Source organism: Pagrus major, chromosome 5 (assembly GCF_040436345.1).
Source record: "Pagrus major chromosome 5, Pma_NU_1.0".
In the NCBI taxonomy this organism is placed as follows: Eukaryota; Metazoa; Chordata; class Actinopteri; order Spariformes; family Sparidae; genus Pagrus; species Pagrus major.
Genome location: NC_133219.1, coordinates 32621116 through 32645411, shown reverse-complemented (window position 1 = coordinate 32645411; position 24296 = coordinate 32621116). Strand labels below are relative to the sequence as shown.

Below are 24296 nucleotides of genomic sequence, written 5' to 3'. Positions count from 1 at the left end.
GGTCTGACTTGATGGGCCCTATTAGTATTCCCGTCCTTTGGGTGCGCAGTGTTGCCAGCCACAGAGCCACGTCAGGCCTGTAGCAACTGCTCGTCTTCTGCTGCCTCTCCAAGGTTAGACATATAGGCCCGCCCGACGAGCTGGAGACACTCGAAGAAAAGACACGGAGCCGAGCTGACACCGCGATACCAGGATTTTAAGTTTCCTTGAACGTTTCTCCGGCACGTTCTGCGCGCTGCGGGGACGCTGGCAGCGTGGTTTCGTCTCTATAAGGAGGTTGTGCAGCTCAGAAAAGATCGTTATCGCCCCGTCTTAGTGGTGCTTAATGGAAACGCGCAATCATAAAAAATGGTTGCATTTGGAGAGTGTCCGTGAGTGCGATCGTCTCCTCCCGACATCGGTGCGTCAGAGAAGACACCTCAGCTAGCTGGACTCCGGGGTTTTGGGTGTGTGAAGTCTTCACTGTGCACCGTGTGCTGCTGGAGTGAAGGTGACTCGCGCCCCGTCGCAGTCGAGGCAATGCGGAGAGGAGTCGCAGGCGCTCATCCGGCTCTTTTCCTGCGCTCCGTGGCTCGTCTGGGAAAATATTTGCTCCGTCTCCCACACTAGAGGGGAGGAACGTGAGCGAGATAGACAGAGCAATAACAATAAACCGAGGTTCAAACCCAGCCAGTAGTTGGCGAAGGTGAATCGAGCGTAAACGGAGGAAGGTGAACAGCGAGGTGCAGGGGTTGGTGAGGCAGGAAGAGAGAAAGTGGTGGAGTTTTTTTGGGGGGGTGGGAAATAAGACCAAACCGTTCTGTATTAGGGCTGTTTTGTTAGTGGATGTGTATGCATGAGTTCTGCATCGAATGGGCGCAAAAATCGCCCCAGATCCGCCGGGAACATCTTCCAGATCGGCAAGCCTCCTCAGCGAGACCCAGAGAGGAGGGAGAGCACCGAAAGTACCCGCAAAGCCCAGCGCGCCGTGGCCGACTGCAGAATGGTAGGTTTGCGACACGTCAATGCCTGCATGGTTCCCTTCTAATAAGAAGTGCTGTGTTATTATCCAAAAACCTGTCTTTGTTCTTGGACCATCTACCATCCCGTGCATGCAAGGATGCACACGCGACAGCTGTTAATAGCTGCAAGAAAAAAAAAAAAAAAAAGGAGAAAAAAAAGAGACTGTAACCCGGTCTGGGAACCTAAAAATAGCTTTATGCATTTGCATTGCTTTGTCGGCAGTGAAGCCAAGCAGATCATCTCGGCGTGCAGATTGACTGTGTGATTTGCATTTGGAGTGCTGGGGCTGATTTTGAAAATTACCCGAATTACATGATTATCCACGGGGGTGGGGGGTGATCGTGGTCGTGGCACACACACACACGCACACAGACACACACACACACGCACACACAGTATAGGTGCTGTGTTGTGACAGATCATATGTGCAAGCCTTCTTCACCCTTTCATAGAGCAGCGAGCGTCATGGAGCCTCGCTGGTCGTTCACAGGATGCTCTGCAGGAGTTGCACAAAAAAAAAGAGCGAAATGCTTGAGCTCTGAGGCTGTGCAAACAACCAAACTTAGCATAACCCCCATCAATAAAAAGATAAATAAATAAATCAGGTCATTCATCGTGCGTCCTGACTTTGCGGATTATATTTTAACGCGTCACTTTTTGGTTTCTGTCAGAGATCAGTGGGCTTTTGTGACGGCAAAATGCGCAAGATTGCAATTTTTTTTTAGTGCAAGTACCACTTCATCGTGCACCTGCACAGGCACATTATTATTTATCCCCACTGTGCGAAAGAGAAGCTCTCTTGGTTGACATGTTTTAATGTTCACAGGCCGACTTATAAAAGCGTTTCTACTGCCAAGACCAGAACAGGAAGTTTGTGCCATAACTTATTGTGTGTCATTTCACTGCAACACAGATCGTCCAGGAATTCAATACACTTGTGGCTCTGTACCGTGAGCTGGTCATCTCCATCGGCGAAATCACTGTGGACTGTCCCACTTTACGGGCCGAAATGCTGAAGACCCGAACTAAAGGCTGCGAAATGGCGAGAGCGGCACACCACAGTCTCTCCTTGATATCGGGGTGAGTTGGCACACAAACGCTGTCCATGGTGCTGAAAACCGAGCTCCTCTCGCAAAGAGAGGGGCTCGGAATTGGGGCGCTCTGCAACACTGCTGCGCCTAAAGTTGTAAAGTATCTAAATTTATCTCCAATTTGCATAAGCATCCCCATTTTTAGGCACATGTATACTTAAGCCTGCTTCTCTCCACTTCAAAGAAATCATCCAAGTGTCTGCTCCATTAGAGTGAGACCAAGAGAGCCTGAAGAAGTGTTGGTGGTGGTGGTGGGGAGGGAAGAGTTGTGGAGAGAAAAACAGAACATGAGATCAGCTTTTAAAAACCACCATAGTCTCTAATTGCTAGCAGGGACAGCTTTACCAGGAAGCAGTCACAGCAGCATATACTGTAACCGACCACTTTCCATTAGCTCGGGCCTAAAACGTTAATGCATGAAGTGGAATGCTTCCCAGGGCGAATGTATGAGATAATAGTATCAATAATGTGGAGCCAATGACTTTTGCATAGCTGCTTTTAATGCATTGTGAGAGTGGTCCTGTGTGTGTGTGTTGTGTCTCTGCTATGGTCATTTGAACATTTAGCTACTATCATGCTTTTTCAACAGCGGATGTTATTGTTATCTAGAGTGCAGATTATTTTAGATTATATATTAGTTTTCATCAGAAACCAATGATAAAAGTGCTGCAATAACAATTACACTTATGATCAATTGATTGGTTATTTTGTCAATTAATCGATTAGATATTTGGTCCATAAGATGTCAGAAAAAGGTGACAAATCAGTGTTTTTCCAAAGCCCAAGATGAGATGACGTCCTTAAAGGGCAACTCCACCAGTGTTACCCATTAAAGTCTCTTGGTGAGCTCTAATGCACATGTGAAAAAGTAGTATAAAGCCATTTGTGGCTCCAGAGGAAGCTGCATGTAATCTGATTAATTTCCTCCAGAGATGTCACTCAGTGGATCAGTTGCATTGTGGGTAATGTAGGCGCCATGTTTTGAAAAGCAGTCCACTGGTCTAGCATTGCACTCCTATAAGACTATTGGACTCATTATGGACAAATGATCAAAATTGATACAGCATTCTTCTTCTTTTTCAAAACCTGGCGCCTACATCACCCACAATGCAACGTAGCCTCCGAGTGACATCACTGGAGGCAATTTATCAGATTACATGCAGCGTCCTCTGGAGCTAGTTCTCCCCACAGCCTGTCAACATACTTTAATGTGTAAAATTGGTGCCGTTGTCCTTTAAAAGTCTTTTTTTTCTTTCTGCAACCCAAAGATATTCAGTTTTCAGTCGTAGAGGAGTAAAGAAACCAGAAAATATTCACGTTTAAGAAGCTGGAATAAGTTAATTTTGACTGATTTAATCGGTTATTGATTTAATAATCGATCAATAGTTGCAGCTCTAAATCATAATGAAACTGCAAAGTGATTATTTTTAAAATTGTATAATTGAGATTATTTTTCATCCTAAAATATACTACAAGTGGTTTGTTAATGATAGAGGTTTTGGCTGAAGATTGGAGGGAAAACTACAGTGGCTCTAAGGGGTCAAAATACAACAACAGTTCACAAAAAACAACAACATTTAAGAACGCACGGAGATGGAGCAAACAGAAAACGTTTTATTGTGTTTTTGTGAAATGTTGTGTTTGACCCTCAAGGCCACCGTAGAAAACAGCTATGATAGAAGCCTGACGTGTCTGTTGACTTGGCCTGCACCCTTCCACTGAGCCCAACATCTACTCCACACCGGTGCCAGTGGAAGAAGGGCAATGTGAGGCTTGGGATTTGAAGGTCCTCAGTGAGGCTAAAGACGCCAGCTGACTTGGCACCCTCAGACTTACTTAAATAACAATGGGACAGACTGAAGCCAGTGGTGAAAGAGGTTTGGAGTGGTGTCTGCAGTGCTAGCTGCTCGCCAAAGCCAGGGCGTGTTGGGACAATAACAGTATCAGGTTTACTACAGCCACAGTATAGCTCATATTCCTATTTATTGAACGACATTTGTTGGAGACCTGTGAGATGCTCGTGACGAGTTTAAAATAGTGTGAGCCGCTCTGCTCTGTGACCTATTTCCTGACTCAATAATTAATCATCTTGCTATATCTTACAGTGATTTAGGAGTGCATATCCTTCACTGTCTGTTACATGCATGACAAAATCTATCCGTTTAATGTACCGAGGCTTCGAGCCACATGTGCGTGACAAACTCATGAACATGTCTGCCGCACGTTTCCTGTCATGAATCATACAACATCCACCGGCCTCAGTAACATCTTTATTTAAATCTTTGGGAAAGAGTGCAGCACCTTCATGCTCTGCACTATTCTTTTTCAAACACGTAGCTCGAAATCGCAACAGCTACATACTTTTCTCCCCGAGACAACAAGTTCTATCCATTAAATCTCTTTTCTTGAATTTCCAGCTGCGGCAACAGAAATAGAGACAGTGCAGCAGCTTTAGAGAGAACTCTTAGTCCCTACTGATAACAGCATCAGCATCATCGTCATAATCATCACCAGCGCATACTCTAAACCTCCTTCTCTAAAAGCTCTCCGGGCCATTTCAATGTTTGTCTCCGCTACTAGAGACACAGAGCTTGAATTAGACAGCGCAGGTCATTCCCCTTTAATCAAATAAAGCCAGTGTGTCTGAATGGTTTGAGTGATGCGGGGCCTCTCCAACGTGCTAGAAGAAAGCTGATAAGCGGGGATAGCACCGATGACAGCTGTGCTTTAGCAACAGTGCTGGAGAAGGCAGCAGTGTGACAAAACAAGGTTGGGAAGGAGAGAGCTCGCCGTCAGAAGAAGGGGAACGCAGCAGCACGATTTTCGTGTGAGAAATATTCTTACCAGGTGCAAGTTTCACGCCTTTCATCGCTGTCACTTTCCCATGCGATATCACACCCACTGAATATCACCTGCTGTAGTTTCCCACCAGATTTATATGGCTGTGAAGCTACTGCGGTGTCTCATAAAAAGCTAGTGATCAGCTCTGGGTAAATAAAAAAAAAATGCTCAGAAGGGGCTCTTGTATTTGAACTTCTTCACTGCGTTTTATTTATATACTCTCAGGCGGCTGAAGAAGCCAGAAATATGGACACACGACTAACACAATAACATAATCACGCAGAGGTGTTGAGCATGTCTGCTATTGACACAAAGCAACAGGAACAAGTTCAATGAAGCTCCTGTTTACTCATCCTTAATGTAAACTTCACAGCTTATATCTCATCGATTGTTTTCATGTGGAAATGTTTGGTAGACTTTTTAATAAATCATATTTTTATATTATATTTACTAAATAAATATTTGAGTTTTTGTAATCCCCAGGGGGACCAAAGGGGGCCACAGCCACCCTAAGAAGATTTGTGGGGGTGCCCCTGTTAGAGACATTTGCGGTTGGCTGTCTATGATGGGACAAAAAAGATGTGTATGCTGAAAATATTCTACAAAGGTTTCGATATCAGACAGTGTTTTCCGTATCTAATGTAAATTTGTAAGTGATCATAAGCTGTTTGTCCAACACATTCTGCACTCACACTCAACAACATTCATTTTCAAAACAAGACAAAATCTTTCATGAATTAAAGTATATTTGATATCGAAGGAATAATTATGTTTGGTAAATTTGTATTTGCTACTTTTTACTTTGCTTTTTAATATTTTATTATTAAATATTTAACTTTTATTTTTTTATTTTTTTACTAATTACTCAGATTGGGACATTGTGTTGCCTTTTTTCTGTCACATGTCAAGTTTGACAAGTTTCGAAGCCACAGGCTGAACATTGATCTTTGAGGGGAGCTCCTACCAATATTGGGGTTAGCACTTACACCTGTACATACAGTTGTACACAGAGGCACGAATCAATAGGATTTTTTTTTTCAAAACAAAATTTTATTTTTAATTTGTATCCAAAATTGTATCCTGTCCTTTTTTGATTATTCACCACATTAAAGGTTTGACAACTCCGATTTTACCTCCAATTTTTATTAAAATTGAATTACAGCTCTTGGGGAGTGTTACTGCATATGTGAAAAAAGTAGAATAAAGCTTTTAGTGGATCCAAAAAAAAATGCTTGTAATCTGATAAACTGAAGTCAATCAGTGGCCAAGTTGCATTGTCAGCAATGTAGGCGCCAGGTTTTGAAGAGGAAGAAAAATGTTTGCGGAAACTGAAGCGATATCTCGATCTCTTGCATCGATTCTGATCATTTGTTTTTATATCCATTATGAGTCCATCAGCGTTATACGAGTACAATGCTAGACCAATGTACTGCGTTTCAAAAACCTGGTGCCTACATTACCCACAATGCAACCATTTAGTGGAGGCAGTTTATCAGACTATATAGCTTCCTCAGGAGCCACAAAATGTTTTATACTGCCTTTTACACATGTGCAATCGTACTCCCTGAAACCTGTAAACACCCATATCCATAAAGTTGGTCAGTGTATCAAGATTTCATCAAGTTCCAGCCAGTAACCTCAGTGTGTTCCTGTTATGCTGTTTCAGGCCAGAGGACGGGGAGATCCACCCTGAGATCTGCAGGCTCTTCATACAGCTGCAGTGCTGTCTGGAGATGTACATCACTGAGATGCTCAAGTCGGTGTGCTTGCTCGGTTCCCTGCAGCTCCACAGGAAAGGTTAATACATGAATAAGCCTCATTGCATTGTTATTGTGTGTAGGTGTGAGTTTACATACAGTATGCGTGCTGGTTTATCTGCAGCATGCTTTGTTTCTGTTTCTTTACTTTCAAAGAAACCGAGACAATCACTAGCAGATTTTCAAAATACATGCACGGATATCATTATTCTTTAAGAGCTTTCTGAGATGTTATTTTTAACCAGATTATCATCCAATAATTGCAGCATGATCAACGATGCTGAATATATGTGAATAAATAGAAAACAGTACTTTTGTACCTGCTTGATTTAATTTAATTTTAGCTCTTTTCTTGTTTTGTTTTTTTGTGTTTTTTTTCCACCTCCTCTTCCTCGTGATTTAATGCATGTTGTGGCGAGATATGTTTAAGGCTGGCTATCTGTGTGTGCTTTAGGTAAGGATTCCTGTGGCCCTCCCGGGATCGACAGTAAGACCGAAGAGGGCTCGGACATCCCAATCCTGGAGGACACGTCTTCCTCCCCCACTGACTGTCCTCAGCTCTGCTGGCTGGTGGCCACTGACATAGAAAACATAGAAAAGTAGGTCGACGAAACGTGTGTTGTGGTGCACGTTGTGTCCTCCTGTGTGTGAATAATAATTGCGCATGTTCATCTTTATTGGTCGAAGCCCATGTGTGGAAACAAAATGCAAAATACACAAGTCACGTTAAAATGACACTTTTTACCTTTTGCTTTATAACATTCATTCTTCTGTTTACATTATTAACACTTTATGTCTTTTTAAGAGACACATATTTGTAGTTAAAACAGTTTATCTAATTGCATCGCATTTAACATCAGTTTTTATGAAAATATAATTGCATGGCAGTGTGTGCTTTGAAAAATAATAAAATTGACATATTTTTCCATATTAGACACCCAGTACATTAAATTTACTATTAAATCACAGACCTGCCAAATATGTGGGTTACAAACCTACATTTGTGTGCCAACACACAGTATTCACAGTATATGCGGTTGCTGCAAGTATTTTGTAACTTCTAGTTTTTAATTGGGATGTTGCTGTCATAGTAGTCTGTTTGCCAACTACTTGAAAAATACTACATATCCTCAGGGATGTCCTCTAGTAGTAGCGTGTGTGGAGGGTACTGTGCTATGTTCATTGTATTAGGTGCTGAAACTAGACATTAATACAGTTTACCATGCAACATTCCTATATTTTAAGGTATATTTTTCGATGAGGTGAGGCAAGTTAGTTTTTGCTAAAGTTGTGGTCCGGAGAATATTCTATCTGTATGTTTGTGTGCATGAAACATGATAGGGCACATTCAATAAAGCTTTTATTTGTGTGATTGCAGGGATATGAGGGAGATGAAGAACCTTCTCAGTAAACTCAGGGAGACAATGCCTTTACCATTGAAGAACCAAGGTGAGAACCCTGTTACACACCCATCCCCCACACACACACCTTAATGCAACGGAGCAATAACACTTTTATAATCTCGATTGAGATCGTGGCTTGTGTGTCATGGTTCAAACCAGCATAAATGTCTGACTTGGCAGTGGTCTGTGTGTGTTCTTGTGCCCAGATGACAGCAGTTTGCTGAACCTGACTCCCTACCCACTGGTCCGACAGAGGAAGAGGCGGTTCTTTGGGCTCTGTTGCCTGGTAACCAGCTAAGGGCCCCGCCTTCGTGGGTAGGAGGCGCCGGCAACAAAGACACCATTACCCACTGTCCTTCACCACTTGTGTCTCCCACCAATCTATTACTGCCATTTTCAAATAAATTGTCTCTTTCACTTTTTTTTAAAGGCTGCCCATTTTATAATTTTATTTTGTAATACAAATAAGAATTGTAACTGCAATGTCATGAAAACAAAAGTCATGAACATATATTTTAAGATATTTTGCAACAAATTTTTCCCTTTTTTGGTAAATGAAGTCAGATATCCGCTTGTCCAATGTAAAAGAGAATGAGAGGTCATTTGAAATAATGTCAATGTTACTTCCATGAACCTGACTGAATGAAATGAGGATTCATGTTTTAAAAAAAGGGAATATAATTGTCCATTTTTGTCAGAAATAATGTGATAACTTATGAATAGATGCCATCCAAATCTTTGAGAATGGCACTTGCAAAGGCAAAGTTATACACTCGTCTGTCTGAGCTGAGATGACAGGTTTGTGCAGAGTAAGTTTGTTGTGTATTACAGTCTCTGTTTTCTGTTTCTTGCTGTTTTTTCTTCTTAATGTACTTAATTTAGTCTTCCATAAACCAAGAACCTGTACCCGACTTTATCTTTCCAGCTTCAAAATGGAATATATGATACAATACTCAAAAAGAAAACTTCTTTGCACACAATATCTATCCATAAACTGAGACATTAGACTTGTATATACACATACTCTTTACGCAATGCTCTCTGAATTATTTTCAAAGTTGGAGTTGGTAAGCAAAGCAAAGAGTCTGTTGGTTGGTATAAGCAGGGAGGGTCTCCCTCTGTCTGAGGCAGACAAAGGGGGGGCAGCATGGGTCTTGCTTAGTAAATGATAGTGATCAATGTTTAGGGCACGGTGAAGGTACAATAGTCAAAGCTGATATAGGTCATTTTACATTGTTAATAAAACTTTTGTTATTGAAACTAATCAACAAGTCGGTAATTTTCTTGCATGTGATTCACGGAAATGTCCACTGGGTGGAGACAAACCATCACAAAGACACACTTGCAAAACTCAAACTGAATTCATTTCACGGATGGATTGCATTTCAGGTCATATGTTCTATGTCATATTTTTAGGAATCAACATCCCAACATTCACTGTATTTTATTTTGATATTTCTTCCTGATTTGCATTGTCCCACACTGAGCCTGTTTGTAGAGTAAACATTACTTTCTGGGACAGTTAAAGGACAAAGATACAGAGCTGGAGCAAGACAGTAAAATCCAGATAATCCTTTATTAAGCCCATATCAAGCGACTTTTGTTTATATTTACGGAGCGTTGGAGAAAAAGAATGAAAAGGAAATAGAGAGAGAAAGATTATACCACTAGACCTCGCACAGGATCCAGCTGGTCACCTACTTTTGCTGCTGGAATGAAGTATTTTTAAGTTTCTGCGGCTGACATAGTTTCTTTTGTAACTCCCCAACAACCCACAACTCTTCATTTTACAGGTCTATACATTTTTATGGTAAATTGGGAGTAATTACCAAACACCCACAAATTACCACAAAAATTATTTCAAAATTGATTGAAAATCACCCAATATCATTTAATTATAATATCTAATTATAATATTCTGCTATTTTCCAACAAACAGTTCATAAATTGCTGTTAATTTCTTTAATGCGTTTCCCGGAAACCGCCAACTGGTTTCTGCTTAACTTCTGCTGATTAATTTCAAACTAGTTTCTGCCTCACGTCCCCTGAGCAGGAAAGCAAACTGAAGTGAGTTGTTGCAGCTTAATTTCCAACTAGTCTCTGATCTGAACCGCTGCAGGTCAGTTGTTGTGAGTACCTTTTTCAACTATCTACATTTTCACACATTTCTATTCAGGCAGGTAAGTCCAATTTTGGAACAATTTTTCTTCAACCTGGCTGATATGATTCTTCATTATGACGTTGTATTTGTCAGGAATCAGCATTTTATGGTGACTAACTTTGTTATTATTTTAAATTAAAAGATTTTTTTTAAAAATTAAAAAGTAATTTAGAAAAAAAACTGACCTGCCGGCATGATATAAATTTGCGTGAATGTAAATAGTTAAAAAAAAAAAAAAAGGTTAATTTGGTGTCCTGCTGAGCAGAAGTTAGACAGAAACTAGTTGGAAAATGTATTAAAGAAATTACCAGCTATTTATTAACTGCTTATTGGAAGAATGTTATTATTAAAACCTGTTTGGGTACTTTTCAATTCAATTATGATTTAATTATTGTGGTAATTTAGGGGTAGTTTAAAATAAATTTCAAATATGCTACTTGGTAATTACCACCTACTTACCATGTCATTTGTGGACCTGTAAAAATAAAAAAAATTGAATGTGTGCCCTTTGAAAAAATGGCTGGCGTGCCCAGTGCATGCAGGGATTCTGTTATAGTTTTATTTGTAAAAATGTTGCAAAACATTAAAAAATCTCCAAATTTGGCAATTGTGAGGCTAAACCAACTTTTTAAGTTGACTAAACAGCTTTAAAACCAGTTGAACTATTTTAAAATTAGGGCTGTCTTTTTTCTTAGCTCATGAAAATATGACTCTTTTTTCACAGGACAGCAACACACCAAAGCTGAGAAAATGCCTGTAGCATCTTACAATATAATGCAAGTATTTTTACCTATGTAGATTCCTTCTCCCTCTTTCTAAGAGAAAAGTGTTTGGAGAAATGTGGAGAATCTAATGCGGATGCTTCTGTACAGGTCACATAAGGAAACCGAATGGTTTGATTCAGTGAGTCTTTGCTGTCATCACATCTCAGCTTTACTGAACAGCTATTGGAGGTTTTGAACTGATATGTCACCACCATCATCAAAATATCAAAAAATGAGGGGACATGGCCCCTTTCAAAAGGAGAGAATCCTTTCAGTAGAGGGAGATTTAAAGCAGTTTGGCATCTTTAAGTGGCCCAACACCTGAGTGATGCTTCTTCCCCCTTTATTTTGTCACCAATCTATATGCCCTCCTTGGATTTGATGAGGTTTGGAGCTTGTTCGTGCCTGAATATTCTTTCTCTCACACAAAAAAATGTCTTGTAAGTCAGCACCTTCCTTTTTCACCCACCAGTTTCTGTGCACAACACGGTGTAACTGAGGAACACCGACAGTAAGCACTCTGGTGTGGTGAGGAGACATTAGGTAGCTGGTGTCTTCACACAGTTTCACAGGCAGGCTCAGGCACACATGCACTCGCGCCGTGAGAGGGCGGCGTGCCAGAGGCAGGAATAGACTGTCAGCAGGGGTTTGCTTGGCAGGCTTAGCGCTGTCTGGTTTGGAAAGCGCAGAGTATCTTCTGAAATAGACTATATCAGTCCAGAACATAGATTTTCAAATATTATCTCCAGGGACATTTAGGAAACTATTTTTTTTGTTTTTGTTTTATCAATCCCAGACACATTTTATTCAGCGTAATATGTATTTAACATATTAAGAAAAGGTAAATAATGACAAGAAACTCAACGTGGCTGTTGTTTTACTATTCATTCTTTGTCTTAGTACAGTATTACATTATAGTTTTACACATGCATAACATTGTACTTTTATGATGACTTGAAGCTAAGAATACAAATTCACTGGAAAAAGTGTTATACAGAGTTAACTGGTAAACAAAGGTGGTGATAGAGGGTCATAAGGTCAAAGCCTACTCCTCTATCCTCAGGCAGTGCATGGCAGGATGCTGACAACTGTCACCTTTACTCCTTTGCATCGCTGTAACCCTGCTTCACACTCACTCATGGTCTGATTCGCTGCGGTCGCATCCTCCCCGACAAGGACACACACATTTATTCCCGAGTTCGAGCAATCTGCGGAGTCCCTACAGCGACACTCGTTGGTTTGATCTGAAAGAACGTTGAGGGGACAAATGAGATGAAGGCAAATTGCAACTGCTGTACGCAATTATGGACGGTTTGTGACCTCGGATGTCCCTACCGTCGCAGGTCTCCCACATGTGACAGTTGGTGCAGCCTGTTGTGCTGCGCACTGGCCACTTGCATGTGCTGTCCTCGGCTATCATGTAGTTCTTCCTCATACACTGCAGTGCATGCATTTTGCACACAGTCAGAGGGACGGATTTTCTACTCGTGGCAGTAGTGGCACACACCTCCAAAGATGAACTGGTGTCAAAAATCATCATCAAACAGAAAAGTAAGAAAATCAATCAAATCAGTCCAGTTTTTAAAAAGTCACATGACCAGTTTGATGATTAGTAAACATACCCGCACTCAAAAGGCATTTTGCAGACACACGTTCCTCTGGAGGACTTCTCCCATGGTTTACATTGAACCAAAGGAGAGATGACTTGTTGTGATATGCTGACTGTGAAACATATAGAAATCATTTTTACTAACAGACTAATATGCATGCATGCAATGATAAAAATATAGCATATAGAACAGTAAAGCATCTTGTCAGTTATGGATATAGTCGTGATAAACAGGTATCGATAGCGGTGAATCTAGTATCTTTTGGGGCCCAAGGCAAAAATTCCCAGTGGGCCTACGAGCAAATGTTTGAAATAAGTAGAATCTGTTTCTAATTAATTAAAGGCTTTTTAACTCATTACCCTCTCGAGTGCCTCAGACTTTTTCTACAAACTAATTTAATAATTATTATAAGGCCTGTGATCATCAACATATAAATCGCTCGTTCTAAGGCAGCAGTGATCCACATAATAGTGCCTTTATGGAAGGATTAATGGATTTTATAGTTGTCATTACAAAATGTACTGATATAAGTGGCCAGTGGGGCCCCTTTTACAACATTTCTCAAACCTTTTGCCTGACGTTATGCCTCTGGGTATTGAAAATAAAATATTGAAATCATGTTAATAATACACATACAGTATGATAATATTGTGCAAAAAATCTTAAATCATTTATGCTTCCTTTCGTCCTCGCTTGTCATTGTAGGTGGTGATTAACGCTGGTTGCTGCCACATAAAACGTGAAAAAGAAGACAGAATAAGTAGCTACTGAACCTACTACCACAGTGTGTGGCTACTACTAAAGAGCAAAACCAATGAGAGCGAGACCCATCCAAATAAAAGTTTGAGTGTTTGTTGGAGCGAAAAGCCAATATCATGACAGCCCTAGATGTGGAGGATTGTCTGAGAAAGCTCTCTGGATACAAAAGAAACTAAAAGGGTTCAAGTTAAAGTAGATTAAATTGTATTACGCTATTGAGACAAGAGGAAACCTTATTACAAGAAGTCAGAAGTAAAGTCTCAGAAAAGAATAACAGTTATCTTTATATAGTTGTTTCAAGACAAGAACCTAGTTATTCATGCACTGTCCTCTCATGGAGCAGCCTGGACACACGTGCACAAAACATCTGCTTTTCCTTAACTTGCTTTCTTCATGCTGAGCCTCAGCCAATCCCTTTCCTGGGCCTCTGGGCCCCTCTAAGAATAGGACATCTCCCCTAACTCACATGCTAGTAACAGAGCAGTAGAAGCACCAGAGAAGCACCAGAGTGGATACAAGATAAGACAGTTTAGATAAGCAGTTTAGAGCCATTCCACTGGACTTTTTAAATGGACCTTGAAGTCGAATTTACCTGGGCTGCATTTGATGCCTGCTGGGTCTGGTGAAAAATGCAGGCTCGGGTCACATGAAATCACTGACTCCCCTAGTAGCTGTCTACCCGCTGGACAGGACAACTCAACGGACTCCCCTATGCTATAGGCCTTTAACAAAGGAGAGGCTATGACACCATCGCCGAGGGTCTCAATCCTGCAAACTGAGACTGGGAGACAAGTTGGATTTTAGCAAAGTAACACTGTCATTCATGTAAATGTTAAACTTTGGCTTTAGGTACTCACTTGCACACAGTCCAGGCCTGCCAGACCAGGTTTGATCAGCAGTGCATTCTAGGATGCTATGACCAGAGAGAAAGAAACCGCCGGTGCAGCTGTACTCAACCTTACTACCCACAAGGTAAATGTCCTTTGGGTCCTGTGAAGCATTCAAAAAAGTTACATCTTTCAGTTCTGACCTTTGTGCATAATCCTCTTAAAAAGGAATAGAGATCAAGAGATCAAAATATGAATAACAAATGTGAGCCAGCCCCTATCATACAAAATACCTTTTTAAAGCCCTAAATGCGTATATCATCTATGGAACACATACACAAAAAGATCTCCCACACTGGTGCCTGTTTTTCCATGCTGGGTCTCAAACGTGCTGTCAAATGTGTACATAATTTCTCGTTATTAAAATCTGGGCGTGCATTCTTTGGTAAATCAGGAGGAGGAGTAACACGGTAGTCTTTCTAGGTAGTACTGAGCCAAAATTGTTAAACGTTGCAATCAGTTTGATTACAAAGATATGAAATGTTTGCAGTAATTTGTTCCACAATGCACAATAAATGCAGGTTTGGCGTCATCTTTACCAGGATGTAGCCATTGACTAGAGCAGGTGGGGTTCCACACTTCTGACTTGCAGGGAGACTTTGGTTAAAGCACTGAGGCTCGACGCTTCTGGAGAAAGATAGTTAAAAAATATGATTTTGTTTAACCTCACATTGATGTAAATCAGCAGGAAACTTCCTCTTATTGAAAATTCGAAGCGTTGTCAAAATGTTACAAAAATTCAAACTGAAAGAGAAAAAACTCGCTCTGACTTCAAGTCATGCAGATCTTGGTCTTCGCAGTCGGATCTCTCGGAGGTTTCTCCGATACAGTGCTGTCCCCCGTTCTGAGGGGTGGGATTAGAGCAGGAACGACTTCTTGACCTTCGACCCCCAGAGCACGATGACCAGGCAGACCAGCAGGCCCAACTGCCGTGGATCACTCCTTAATGGGCAGAAAGGAAGACAAAGGGAGATTTTATAACAGTCCATGTGATATTATCCATGAAAGGGTTACACAGGTATTGTATTCCTCCTGGTAAAACCACCACTCAGACAAAAGGAAGCTTAAGAAAATGTTTTAGACATGGTCAGAAACAAAGATGCCCGCCACCAGTTTAGTTGATTTAAATGAATAATTTGAGTTTTGGGGGATTTTACTTTTTTTTGCTTTCATGCTGAGAGTTTGATGAGAAGACCAACACCTCTCTTATTTCTGAAGACACTGCAAGCAGGGAAAGGACTGGTGCGCAGTAAGAAAGGAGAGAGAGAGAGGCATCAGCCAGGAATATTTTCACATCTTACTTGGTGAGTTGAGGATTTACTTCAACCAAACCAGGCATTTAGGCTTGTCTCAGTTTGGTAAGAGAGAGAAACTTGAATACAGATGGCGTACTGTCATATTTATATTTATATATATGTATATATTGCTTTCTCAAATAAAAGTTTTTACATTTTTTTTTTCATGTGTGAAACAGAGTGAAAAAAATGTTTTTCATGAGTAAATTTTTTTTATGTGTCAAGCCGAGTGATTTTTTTTCATGTGTCGAGCCAAATGAAAAAAAATTCAAAATTTTTTTTTTCACCAGTGAAAAATAAATTTTCACTTCAACCCTGAATGAACATGGATGCTTTTCATGTTATTAACGACATGAGTAGTGGTGAACTTCTGCCTCGTGGTCAAAATGAGTATTACAGAAAGAAACACTTGATCTTTAGCTCCTCTGGAAAAATATTTTTTCACTGGGTTTCACACACACGGAATAAAAAAATCACAAGTGAAAAATTCTTTTTTTTTGTAACTCTGCTCGACACATTAAAAAAAAAAAAGTTTAGCCCTGAAAAAAAATGTTTCACTCTGTTTCACACATGAAAAAAAATATTTTGAACTTTGAAAAAGGAGCACCAGGGAAAAAAATGCCCCCCTTGCCCCTCAGGGCTTCCGTAGTTCCTTCCTCCATATTTTGATAATTCTAGTTCATATTTTGGCCATATCTTACATATAATTTAAACAAACATGATTTAACATGTTTCTTAGTGAACTTCAGCGGTGCTAAGCTAGGCTAACTGGCTAATGTTGGTAGCTCCGTAAGCTGACTGTAAACAGAAGAGTGGTATCGATCTTCTCTGCAAACTCTCAGCAAGAAAGTTTAGTTTAGTTTATTAAGATCCCCATTAGCTTTTGCAAGGCAGCAGCTATTCTTCCTGGGGTCTTTCATTTACATAAAGTGAGAAAGTGATTCCTTTAAACTAAACCCTCCACCAAGAACCAGTCTGAAATGTAACACCCACCTGGCTGACCCTCCGCTTCAGTTCCCGACTCACAGGCCAGTCCTGACGTGCCAGGCTTACAGAGGCACTTGCATACGTCGCCATCCATGAAAACCATGCCATTGTTTCTGCAGGGCCGGCAGTGGCAGGGGTCACTCTCACTCAGGTACTGCTCTATGGCCCTGCGAAGGTACAGCTTCTTCACTCCGGCACACGGAACCTCCTTCACCAGCTCGGAGAGCGGCCGCAGCTGCCAAAACGAGAGTCGTGGTGAGACAGTCAAAGTGAGGAGAGATGTGAGGTTGTATTATTTGATAAGATGACACATGAAACATAATGCTATCAGCCTAAATCCAACACTGAGTTGGTGCTTTTAAAGTTCAACAAAGGGGCTTATTCTACTCGTGCTTACCTGTTGTTTTATGACCTTTGGGAATGATCGAACAGAGTCAGCCCAGTTTGTGTACCTTTGCCAATTGCTGGCTGGATCAGCGAGCTGCATGGCCTTCAGCAAACCACCATGTTCGATGCCTCCTCCCTCCACATCCACTCTTGACACATGATTAGTGCTGCCGCTACCTATTTTAAAAAGGTTTGGAGAGATGATTGGATGATTCCGAAGATTCAGAAATCGTAAGTGCTTTTAGAGGCTCTGGAATGTTTGCAGAATTAAAATCAAAATTGTACTGCTGGATGTTGATTTGCTACTTCCCCCACTGCTGCAGTGCTCGGTGTAGTAGTGGAAAAAAAAGAAGACGGTGTGTCGAACCCTTTCACATTCATTGTACTGATAGCTTTCTCTGCCTTGAAAACAACAGAAAGTACAAGGAAAAAGACGAGTCGGTGTCAGGAAGTTAACAGCAGGATTAAGACAGCATTTTGGGGATAGTGAGTGGCACATTTATCAACCTGATATTGAGATTTGTATTTAAAAACAATACTAATAATGAATCTGTTAGCTGCCAGATTAGCTATTCTTTGATTTTGGCCCATATGAAGTTGCTAATGATTATCCTCACTCATTTGTCTTTGAGTTTCCTGATCAATCTGGGCGACGGCCTTGAAGGATCCTCCGAGGGTTCCCTCAGACGGGTAGTGTGTTCCAAACCTTTCTAAAACATTCCTGTAGGCGGCGTAGTAGTAGACAGGCGGGAGTTTGACCAGTGCCTTCCAGAACTCCTCGGATATTGGGAGGTACTGAGGAGCGTTGTTCTGGAACTGAGCAACCTCTATCTCATTCTTTATAACCAGAAGCTTGTGGGACTGAAAGGAGTGAAAAAACATATTTTTTTTAAAAATGAGACGCATTGTTACTAGGATTTGCTACGAAAGATACTGGAGCAGAATCGCAGGTTCCTACTCACCCGAGTCCTGTCGTCTGTCTCATGAAAGTCATAGTTGTGATATCCTGACACGGTCCCTGTCACTGTCTGTCTTTTGACAATGTCCTTTGCGTAGTGCCATTTGCTGGAGAACATCTCGTCACTGAAGTCATTCTTAGCTTTGACCTGACAACGGCACAATTCATTTGATGAATCAGTTTAACCACGTCTGCTACTTCACATAATGAATAAGAGAGAATGTTCAATTGACAGAGGAAAGTAGCTTTAAATCAACAAAGGAAATTCCACTAAACTGAGATGTTAAGTCTTTAAAGGTCAACTGTGGAGAGAGATGGAGTAATGTTTTGACAACTAGCGTTCCAGCATTCACAAAACACCGACATACACATTGGTAACCAGCATTGGCTAAAGGTGCAATATGTAAGAGTTTTAGTTGAAAACATTCAAAAATTATCTAAAATTATTGACAGAAAGTGAATTACAATCTGATTTTATGACACCTACGTATTGTAGTGCAAAGATATTTTAGATATTTTGATGCAAAAATGTTGCATTCACAAGACCACATCTGCTCAATAAATATTGAGCTTGTAAATGTAGCGTATATATTGAATGTAAACAAAGCTGTGTTTATGAATACTCAGAACTCCACAGAGTACCTTTACAGTATTAAGAAAACCAAGATAAGTTTCAATATTATGTTGCAATTGGACCAACCACAGAGCTGTACTGGATGGTACTAAGAGGCAATCTGTACACAGTGTTGTGGACACCGCTGAAGAAGGTGCGACATTGGCCCCCAAAGCTCCTTGTGTTGATGACACTGCCCCTCCTCTTCCCAGACGTCACATCAAACCTACAGAAGCAATAAAAGCATCCCACTGAAAAGCATATGGTATCTGCTCATGTCCCAGTAGGTCCATGTCAAGATGTGTCACCTACCCTTGTCCAAGTTCTTCAATTTTAGGTGGAAGAGCTCCTTTGCTGCATGTAATGTATCTTTGAGCCTCACAGACACGCTCGTCCTGTCCATCTTCCTCACAGTCCTGATCTCCGTTACACACCAGAGACTGGCTGACACACTTCCCTGAGGGTCAAGAGACAGACAGCTCAGTGATCGTTGTTTAATTCTGTGTGATTATGGGAGTTAGCAGAGTTTTATTTCAAACCTGATCGACAGCGAAACCTGTCTCCACATCCCTCCTCTAGAGGGCAGTCTTGTGTGGTTTCACAGGTCCTGGTCTCAGTTCGCGCTCCGCTGCAGGGGTACCCTCCAAACTGAGGGTAAACAGCTATGACTCGGCTTCTGGCCTGTAAAATAGCACAACATGACAAAGAAATGTGAAAAAAACAACAAGTAAATAGACTTAAAATGTCTTCATCAATTAAAAAGAAAACAAAAAAACAGAATCTTGAGCAGCTTTGTTGCTAAAATGTGTCTGTTATCATCATCTCCTAACCTGTAATTTGGTGCAGGGATCACACTCTGACCAATCACTGAAAGACCCCCACTGGCAATTAACTTGTGGGTCACAAAACCTTGAAAGTGACATTTAAACCAAAAGAAATCAATACATGAAACCAAATACATTCAATTGTCATATATAATGTTGTGCTTTTAATGTTGAAATAGTAAAGTAAAGACAGATTTACCCTTTGGGAGTGAACAGGAATAGCAGCCATGGCAAGACTGCAGAAAGGAGTTGTGTAATATTCTGAGGAGGTGAAAAAAGAGTCGAGGAAAGGAGCGAGGGAAAGACAAAAGAGGGAGGGAGAAGAGATGAAAAGAGTAGAAAACAAGAGAAGAGAAGAAGGGAAGAAGAAAGGAGAGAAATGTGGAGGGGAGAAGAAAAGAGGCGAGGAGAGAAAAACAAAAGAATGTAGAAGAGAAGGGAAAAGAAGGGAAGATAAGACAAGAAAGAGAAATGGATTTCATTTGTAAACTGAGAACGCAAAGTAAATCCTCATGCGTAATCAAATGTTTTGCAGTTATCTATAGAATATGTTTGTAATTCCCTGTTAGAGAGTGTAAAATCTACTTGCCTTCATGGTGAGTGAAGAGCAGCGAACAGAGGCGCCTTGAACAGGCTTCGACGCTGGTTGCTTATACTGTCGTTGCAAGTTTTGTTCTTGCAAGAGAGAAAAACACTTAATGGAATGTCATGGGGAGAAAAGCGTGTGTGTGTGTGTGTGTGTGTGTGTGTGTGTGTGTGTGTGTGTCTGGTAACTCCTTCCAAAAAAGCATCATTCTGAAACTGAAAGTAAAGCTTCCTCCAAGGGTGAGGATTTCTGTGTGCTCCACCTTTGTAACTGAAACTTATACTTGAAAATTTCCTTTAAATCATGGCTTACTGGGGCTGCTTGAAGAGAACCAATCCATCGTTATCCATGTTATTAGCAACATACACACATACTCCATGTTGGCTTCAAAGTTGAGGCTGGTTCAAAGCTCAAGAAAAGAACTGTCAAACTGAACTTTTTAGCCACCATAGACAAGAAGTCTTAATGATGCTGAGACTGGAAAGTTTCCAATATCATGGCATTGATTCCAACCTGTAGCCCCTTGCTGCATGTCTTCCCCTCTCCTCCTCCCTACCGCTCTGTCTATCCTTCAGCCTTCCTATCAAATAAAGCCCCAAAAATCCATGAAAAAAATAAACTCTTAAATCTTCACCTGAAATGCAATCCAGTCTTATTTCCCTAAAAAACACACAACACGTCAAAACAACGAGTTTAGCTGTGATGTTAGCATCATCTTGCCATTGCGCTACATATTAGATCTGTAAAAGTAGCTATGCACTTTTTTAACGATCAGTGTTTTCACCTTGGGAGTCTGTATGTGTGTGTGTGTGTGTCCTCATGGCAAACTGTGGTCCAGGAGACACACACTGAAGCAGTTTTGAGTACTTTGCCAGGTGTTTATACATCTGTCTGTCTGTCCGTCTGTCTGTGGACAGATGTTTGTCTGCGATAGCGTCACAACCGTGCAAGATGCAGTCCTGAAACTTCCGATGGCCGTGGTCCAACCCATGAGTACTGAGTACTCATGTAATAATGTTGTTATAATGACCACTGAGTTGTCCTCTAAATGACTATTGTCAATTGTTCAGAGAGAGATTTGCTGTGTGAATACAATGAAGACAGTCATAGAGGAACTGTGGGTGTTGAGATGTGATATAGTCTTGCAAACACTGGAGGGCAATAGAGATTTGAGAACCGTTTCCTCTCAGTGGCTGAGATGAGATTCAAGGCTGAGCAAATTTGTGGATATATTAAGTCACTGGAAGATCAAAGCCACAGCAATCCCTCCTAGTTTACAGCAAAGGACCTTTCGGGGTATTTCCAGAGGTTGAGCCTGAATCAATTAAAATGTTTCTCTTTCTCCACATGTTAAGAGAGGAAGAGAGGCTGGGCCATGACAATTAGCTGTGACATGCAGGCAGACACGTCTTACAGCCTAACTCAAGATTCTCTGCTTTTTAATGAGGAAGTGTTCGCATATTTGTAAGTGAAAGCTGCGTTTCTGTCTAATTATGGACATATATCTGCTGTCACAGCCCATACTGCGCATATCCATCACATAGTGGCAGCTCAAGGGGGCACACAGAGCTTGAGTGAAATGTTTTTAGCAGCAATGATTCCTCATTTCAAGAATAAGCTAAATAAATGATGTCAAAATAATGTACAGCTCAATTTTAAAATGAGCTGCGAGGGACAGAAATGGTTACTTTTACTAAGACGTTTTGGAAATGAGAATACATGAGACTACATACAATAGCAGAGGCATGAAACAGAGTAACACAAGCTCAAACAAACACTTTATGCACACAGTCCTAGCCCTTCATTCACTGAGAAATGAAGCTCAGGCTTTAGGCATCTTGTTCCAGAGCAGTTTTCCAGGTACAGCTATTTTAAAACAATGCGCGTCATTTTCTACACAACTGTCATCACTGATGAGCAAATGGGAAAGTGAGCCTTCTGTCTGACTGCACTGTGCAAAATTTTCATTTTTTGCAACGTCTGTCATGTACAAGAAGGCGTCTAAAGAACCGCATTAAAAGAAAATTAGTCCTTGAAAAAATCTTGAAATTCAAGAGAATCACAACACAAGTCATGCATATTTAAGAGATGATAACTAGAAACGTGATTTCCCGTGTTTCTAAAAATGGCCAGCCAGTGACGAATGACTCAGGTACTGTAAAACAGCAAGCCAAGTCCCAGCACCGCAGGCTAGAATAACAGTTGGCATAGACAACGGGCCACCAGACCGTGGCCTCCATTAGTGCCGCCTCTGTGGGTCTCATGATGTTCAGAGGGCATCTTTGACCGCCATCTGCCCTGGAAGTTTGGTCTGCCAGAGAACGACAGTCTGTGACGCTCAGACAGTGAGAGACTTAATGAATATGCAGCTTATGTGCTCACGCTCCTCCATAATGACCCGAATATCACGTTTCAACTGGTTCAACGGTGTCGTGTGTGTGTGTGCCAACAGCCCAGTGGTTAAAATGCCTACTGTATGGAGCAGCAGCTTCCCTGGCTTGACTCTACTGGGGACCTTGTCATCCCTGTTTTACCTGTCTGTTTCTACTATCTGTCAATCAAGCCGAGAGCTTATTTTAAAAAGCAATAGTTATGTAAAGGTCAAACAGCAATTAACACAATCTACAACATCTTTGTCCGTTTAAAAACTAGGTAGATAACCTAACGATTCAAATCTGAAAGAGCAAGGATGTATTTTTTGTATTACTTGTTTCTGACTTTTCTAAAGTATTTGTTATTTTTTGTGAAGTACTTGATGATGTCCCTTCAGGCATCTCAAAATGCATTTAACTGAATGAAACCATTTCAGAAGGACACATCAATCTTACATCTGCTCAGTAAAAAGTTGTTCCTTTTCAAATGTACTTCTTCTGCATGTCTTTGGCAAATATAACAGTCCAAAATGAATAATCTGAAAATTGTGCACAAAGCTTAAAAGTGCGACGTTTAAAATACGGCTACCTATCAAAGGCCGAAGGACGTATATTTTTTCCGCTACCACTCAGTGCAATTAAACACAATTATAATCTTCATTTTTCTCTGCATTAAATCATAGGTCACTGTATGTTAGACAGTGACTAGCTGAAGGTTGCTAGCAAGCCACAGTAACATCAACCGGAGTTTTGCAAGCTGATCGAATTCGAGTCAACGAGAGAAGCTGGCGTTGAAATGCAGTGTTCCTCAGCTGGCAGGGCGACAGAGTGTTTGTTGGCAGAGTTACAGCACTACTTTTGGTGTCCCTTAGTTGCTCTTGAGAAAATGTCATGTAACCATCCTCTCCAAAGTTGACATCAGATTTTTGCCCTTGCTCCCAGCTAACTTTAGCATGCTGACTTCAGCAGATATCTGTTTTCTCTTATTTCATGAAATGGTTGACATTTTCTACATACATGTTTTTTACTGGAAAGGAACAAGGGGTCACAAGCCAAAAAGGTTGTAAACCACTGACATATACACTAAATTAATTAGCCTTTAGCAAATTGATGTGATGCCTTTTGGTGTCAGTAACAGATCACGATGATCTGTGATGAACAAGGTCGTACCGCAGCAGTGGTCAGTTCTGACTGACGGCCCTTTCAGACAGAATGATGCAATTACAACTCTCTCTCTCTCTCTCTCTCTCTCTCTCTCTCTCTCTCTCTCTCTCTCTCTCTCTCTCTCTCTCTCTCTCTCTCTCTCTCCCTCTGGTGTTGCCTGCTGCCTCCCTCTGGTCATTTGCAGTTTTCATGTCTGAATGACTAAAAGAATCATTACGGTTCCCACATTCTGTCGATAATGACTCCATTTTTATTGACTTTAAATAATTAACTGTGTGTCCCAGCCTCATTTTGCTCAGTTTTATACAAGGGACAATGATGCTCGTTCTTTAATGTCTCTCTCGCTGATATATTGAGGACTGTTGTATTGTAGCTGCTAATTGCCAGCCTGTGTCATGTACTCTCATAACTAGACACAGGAGTGGCTGGTGAAAATACTCTTCCTCCTCCTCACACTCCAAACTTTTCCGAAACTGTGCAATTCGTTCCTGCCCCTTTTTAAACTGTCTGAATGCCATCATCCATCTCTACCTCCCACACCTCTACCTCCTCCTCCTCATCTGTGTGTGCTTGCCTGTGTGTGCGTGACAGAGGAAGACAGACAGACACAAACATGCACACACAGGCATACTGTAAGTACACAATAACATTGTGCATTTGCATTTTCTTGTTTCTCCAGCAAACGACTGTTTCAGTAAAACCGAAGGGCAAAGAGTGGTGCGATTTCTTTAGATTTTCCACAAAAAGGATTATAAATGAGCTGTGGTCCATTAGGAAATAGATTAGAGCATGTTAATGTGGCAGTGAAACCAAATACAACCCACAGGACGTGATG

General features: G+C 41.0%; 2 protein-coding genes across 4 annotated transcripts; one reads left to right on the top strand and one right to left on the bottom strand.

Moving 5' to 3' along the window:
- Positions 1-835: 835 nt before the first annotated feature.
- On the top strand, positions 836-8392 carry rgs7bpa (regulator of G protein signaling 7 binding protein a). Of its 3 annotated transcripts, XM_073467140.1 has the most exons (7): positions 836-985; positions 1916-2082; positions 5078-5083; positions 6601-6731; positions 7146-7290; positions 8070-8140; positions 8301-8392. In XM_073467140.1, exons 1-7 carry the CDS (start codon positions 836-838, stop codon positions 8390-8392), a joined length of 762 nt encoding a protein of 253 aa, XP_073323241.1. The 3 variants fall into 3 exon arrangements, with proteins under 3 accessions (XP_073323241.1, XP_073323243.1, XP_073323242.1); XM_073467142.1 differs by lacking the exon at positions 5078-5083 and having other exon boundaries at positions 836-967; XM_073467141.1 differs by lacking the exon at positions 5078-5083.
- Positions 8393-11879: 3487 nt separating this feature from the next.
- c7a (complement component 7a) lies at positions 11880-20005 on the bottom strand. The gene is made up of 18 exons (XM_073466093.1): positions 19929-20005; positions 19539-19600; positions 19346-19424; positions 19055-19196; positions 18828-18972; positions 18603-18741; positions 17907-18050; positions 17562-17805; positions 17230-17346; positions 16955-17121; positions 16564-16792; positions 15046-15217; positions 14815-14902; positions 14246-14378; positions 13981-14169; positions 12642-12741; positions 12355-12539; positions 11880-12263 (listed from the first exon to the last, which is right to left on the bottom strand). Exons 1-18 carry the CDS (start codon positions 19932-19934, stop codon positions 12079-12081), a joined length of 2526 nt encoding a protein of 841 aa, XP_073322194.1. The 5' UTR covers positions 19935-20005; the 3' UTR covers positions 11880-12078.
- Between the last annotated feature and the right edge of the window lie 4291 nt (positions 20006-24296).

Bases quoted from the DNA above. Each gene is read 5' to 3' on its own strand.
- rgs7bpa (XM_073467140.1), top strand. From the start codon at position 836: ATGAGTTCTGCATCGAATGGGCGCAAAAATCGCCCCAGATCCGCCGGG. The intron at 986-1,915 runs GTAGGTTTGCGA...ACTGCAACACAG, and splicing joins CCGTGGCCGACTGCAGAATG to ATCGTCCAGGAATTCAATAC. The intron at 8,141-8,300 runs GTGAGAACCCTG...TCTTGTGCCCAG, and splicing joins TTTACCATTGAAGAACCAAG to ATGACAGCAGTTTGCTGAAC.
- c7a (XM_073466093.1), bottom strand. The intron at 19,197-19,345 runs GTTAGGAGATGA...GCTATTTTACAG, and splicing joins ATCCCTGCACCAAATTACAG to GCCAGAAGCCGAGTCATAGC. The intron at 12,540-12,641 runs GTATGTTTACTA...TTTTGACACCAG, and splicing joins AAAATGCCTTTTGAGTGCGG to TTCATCTTTGGAGGTGTGTG.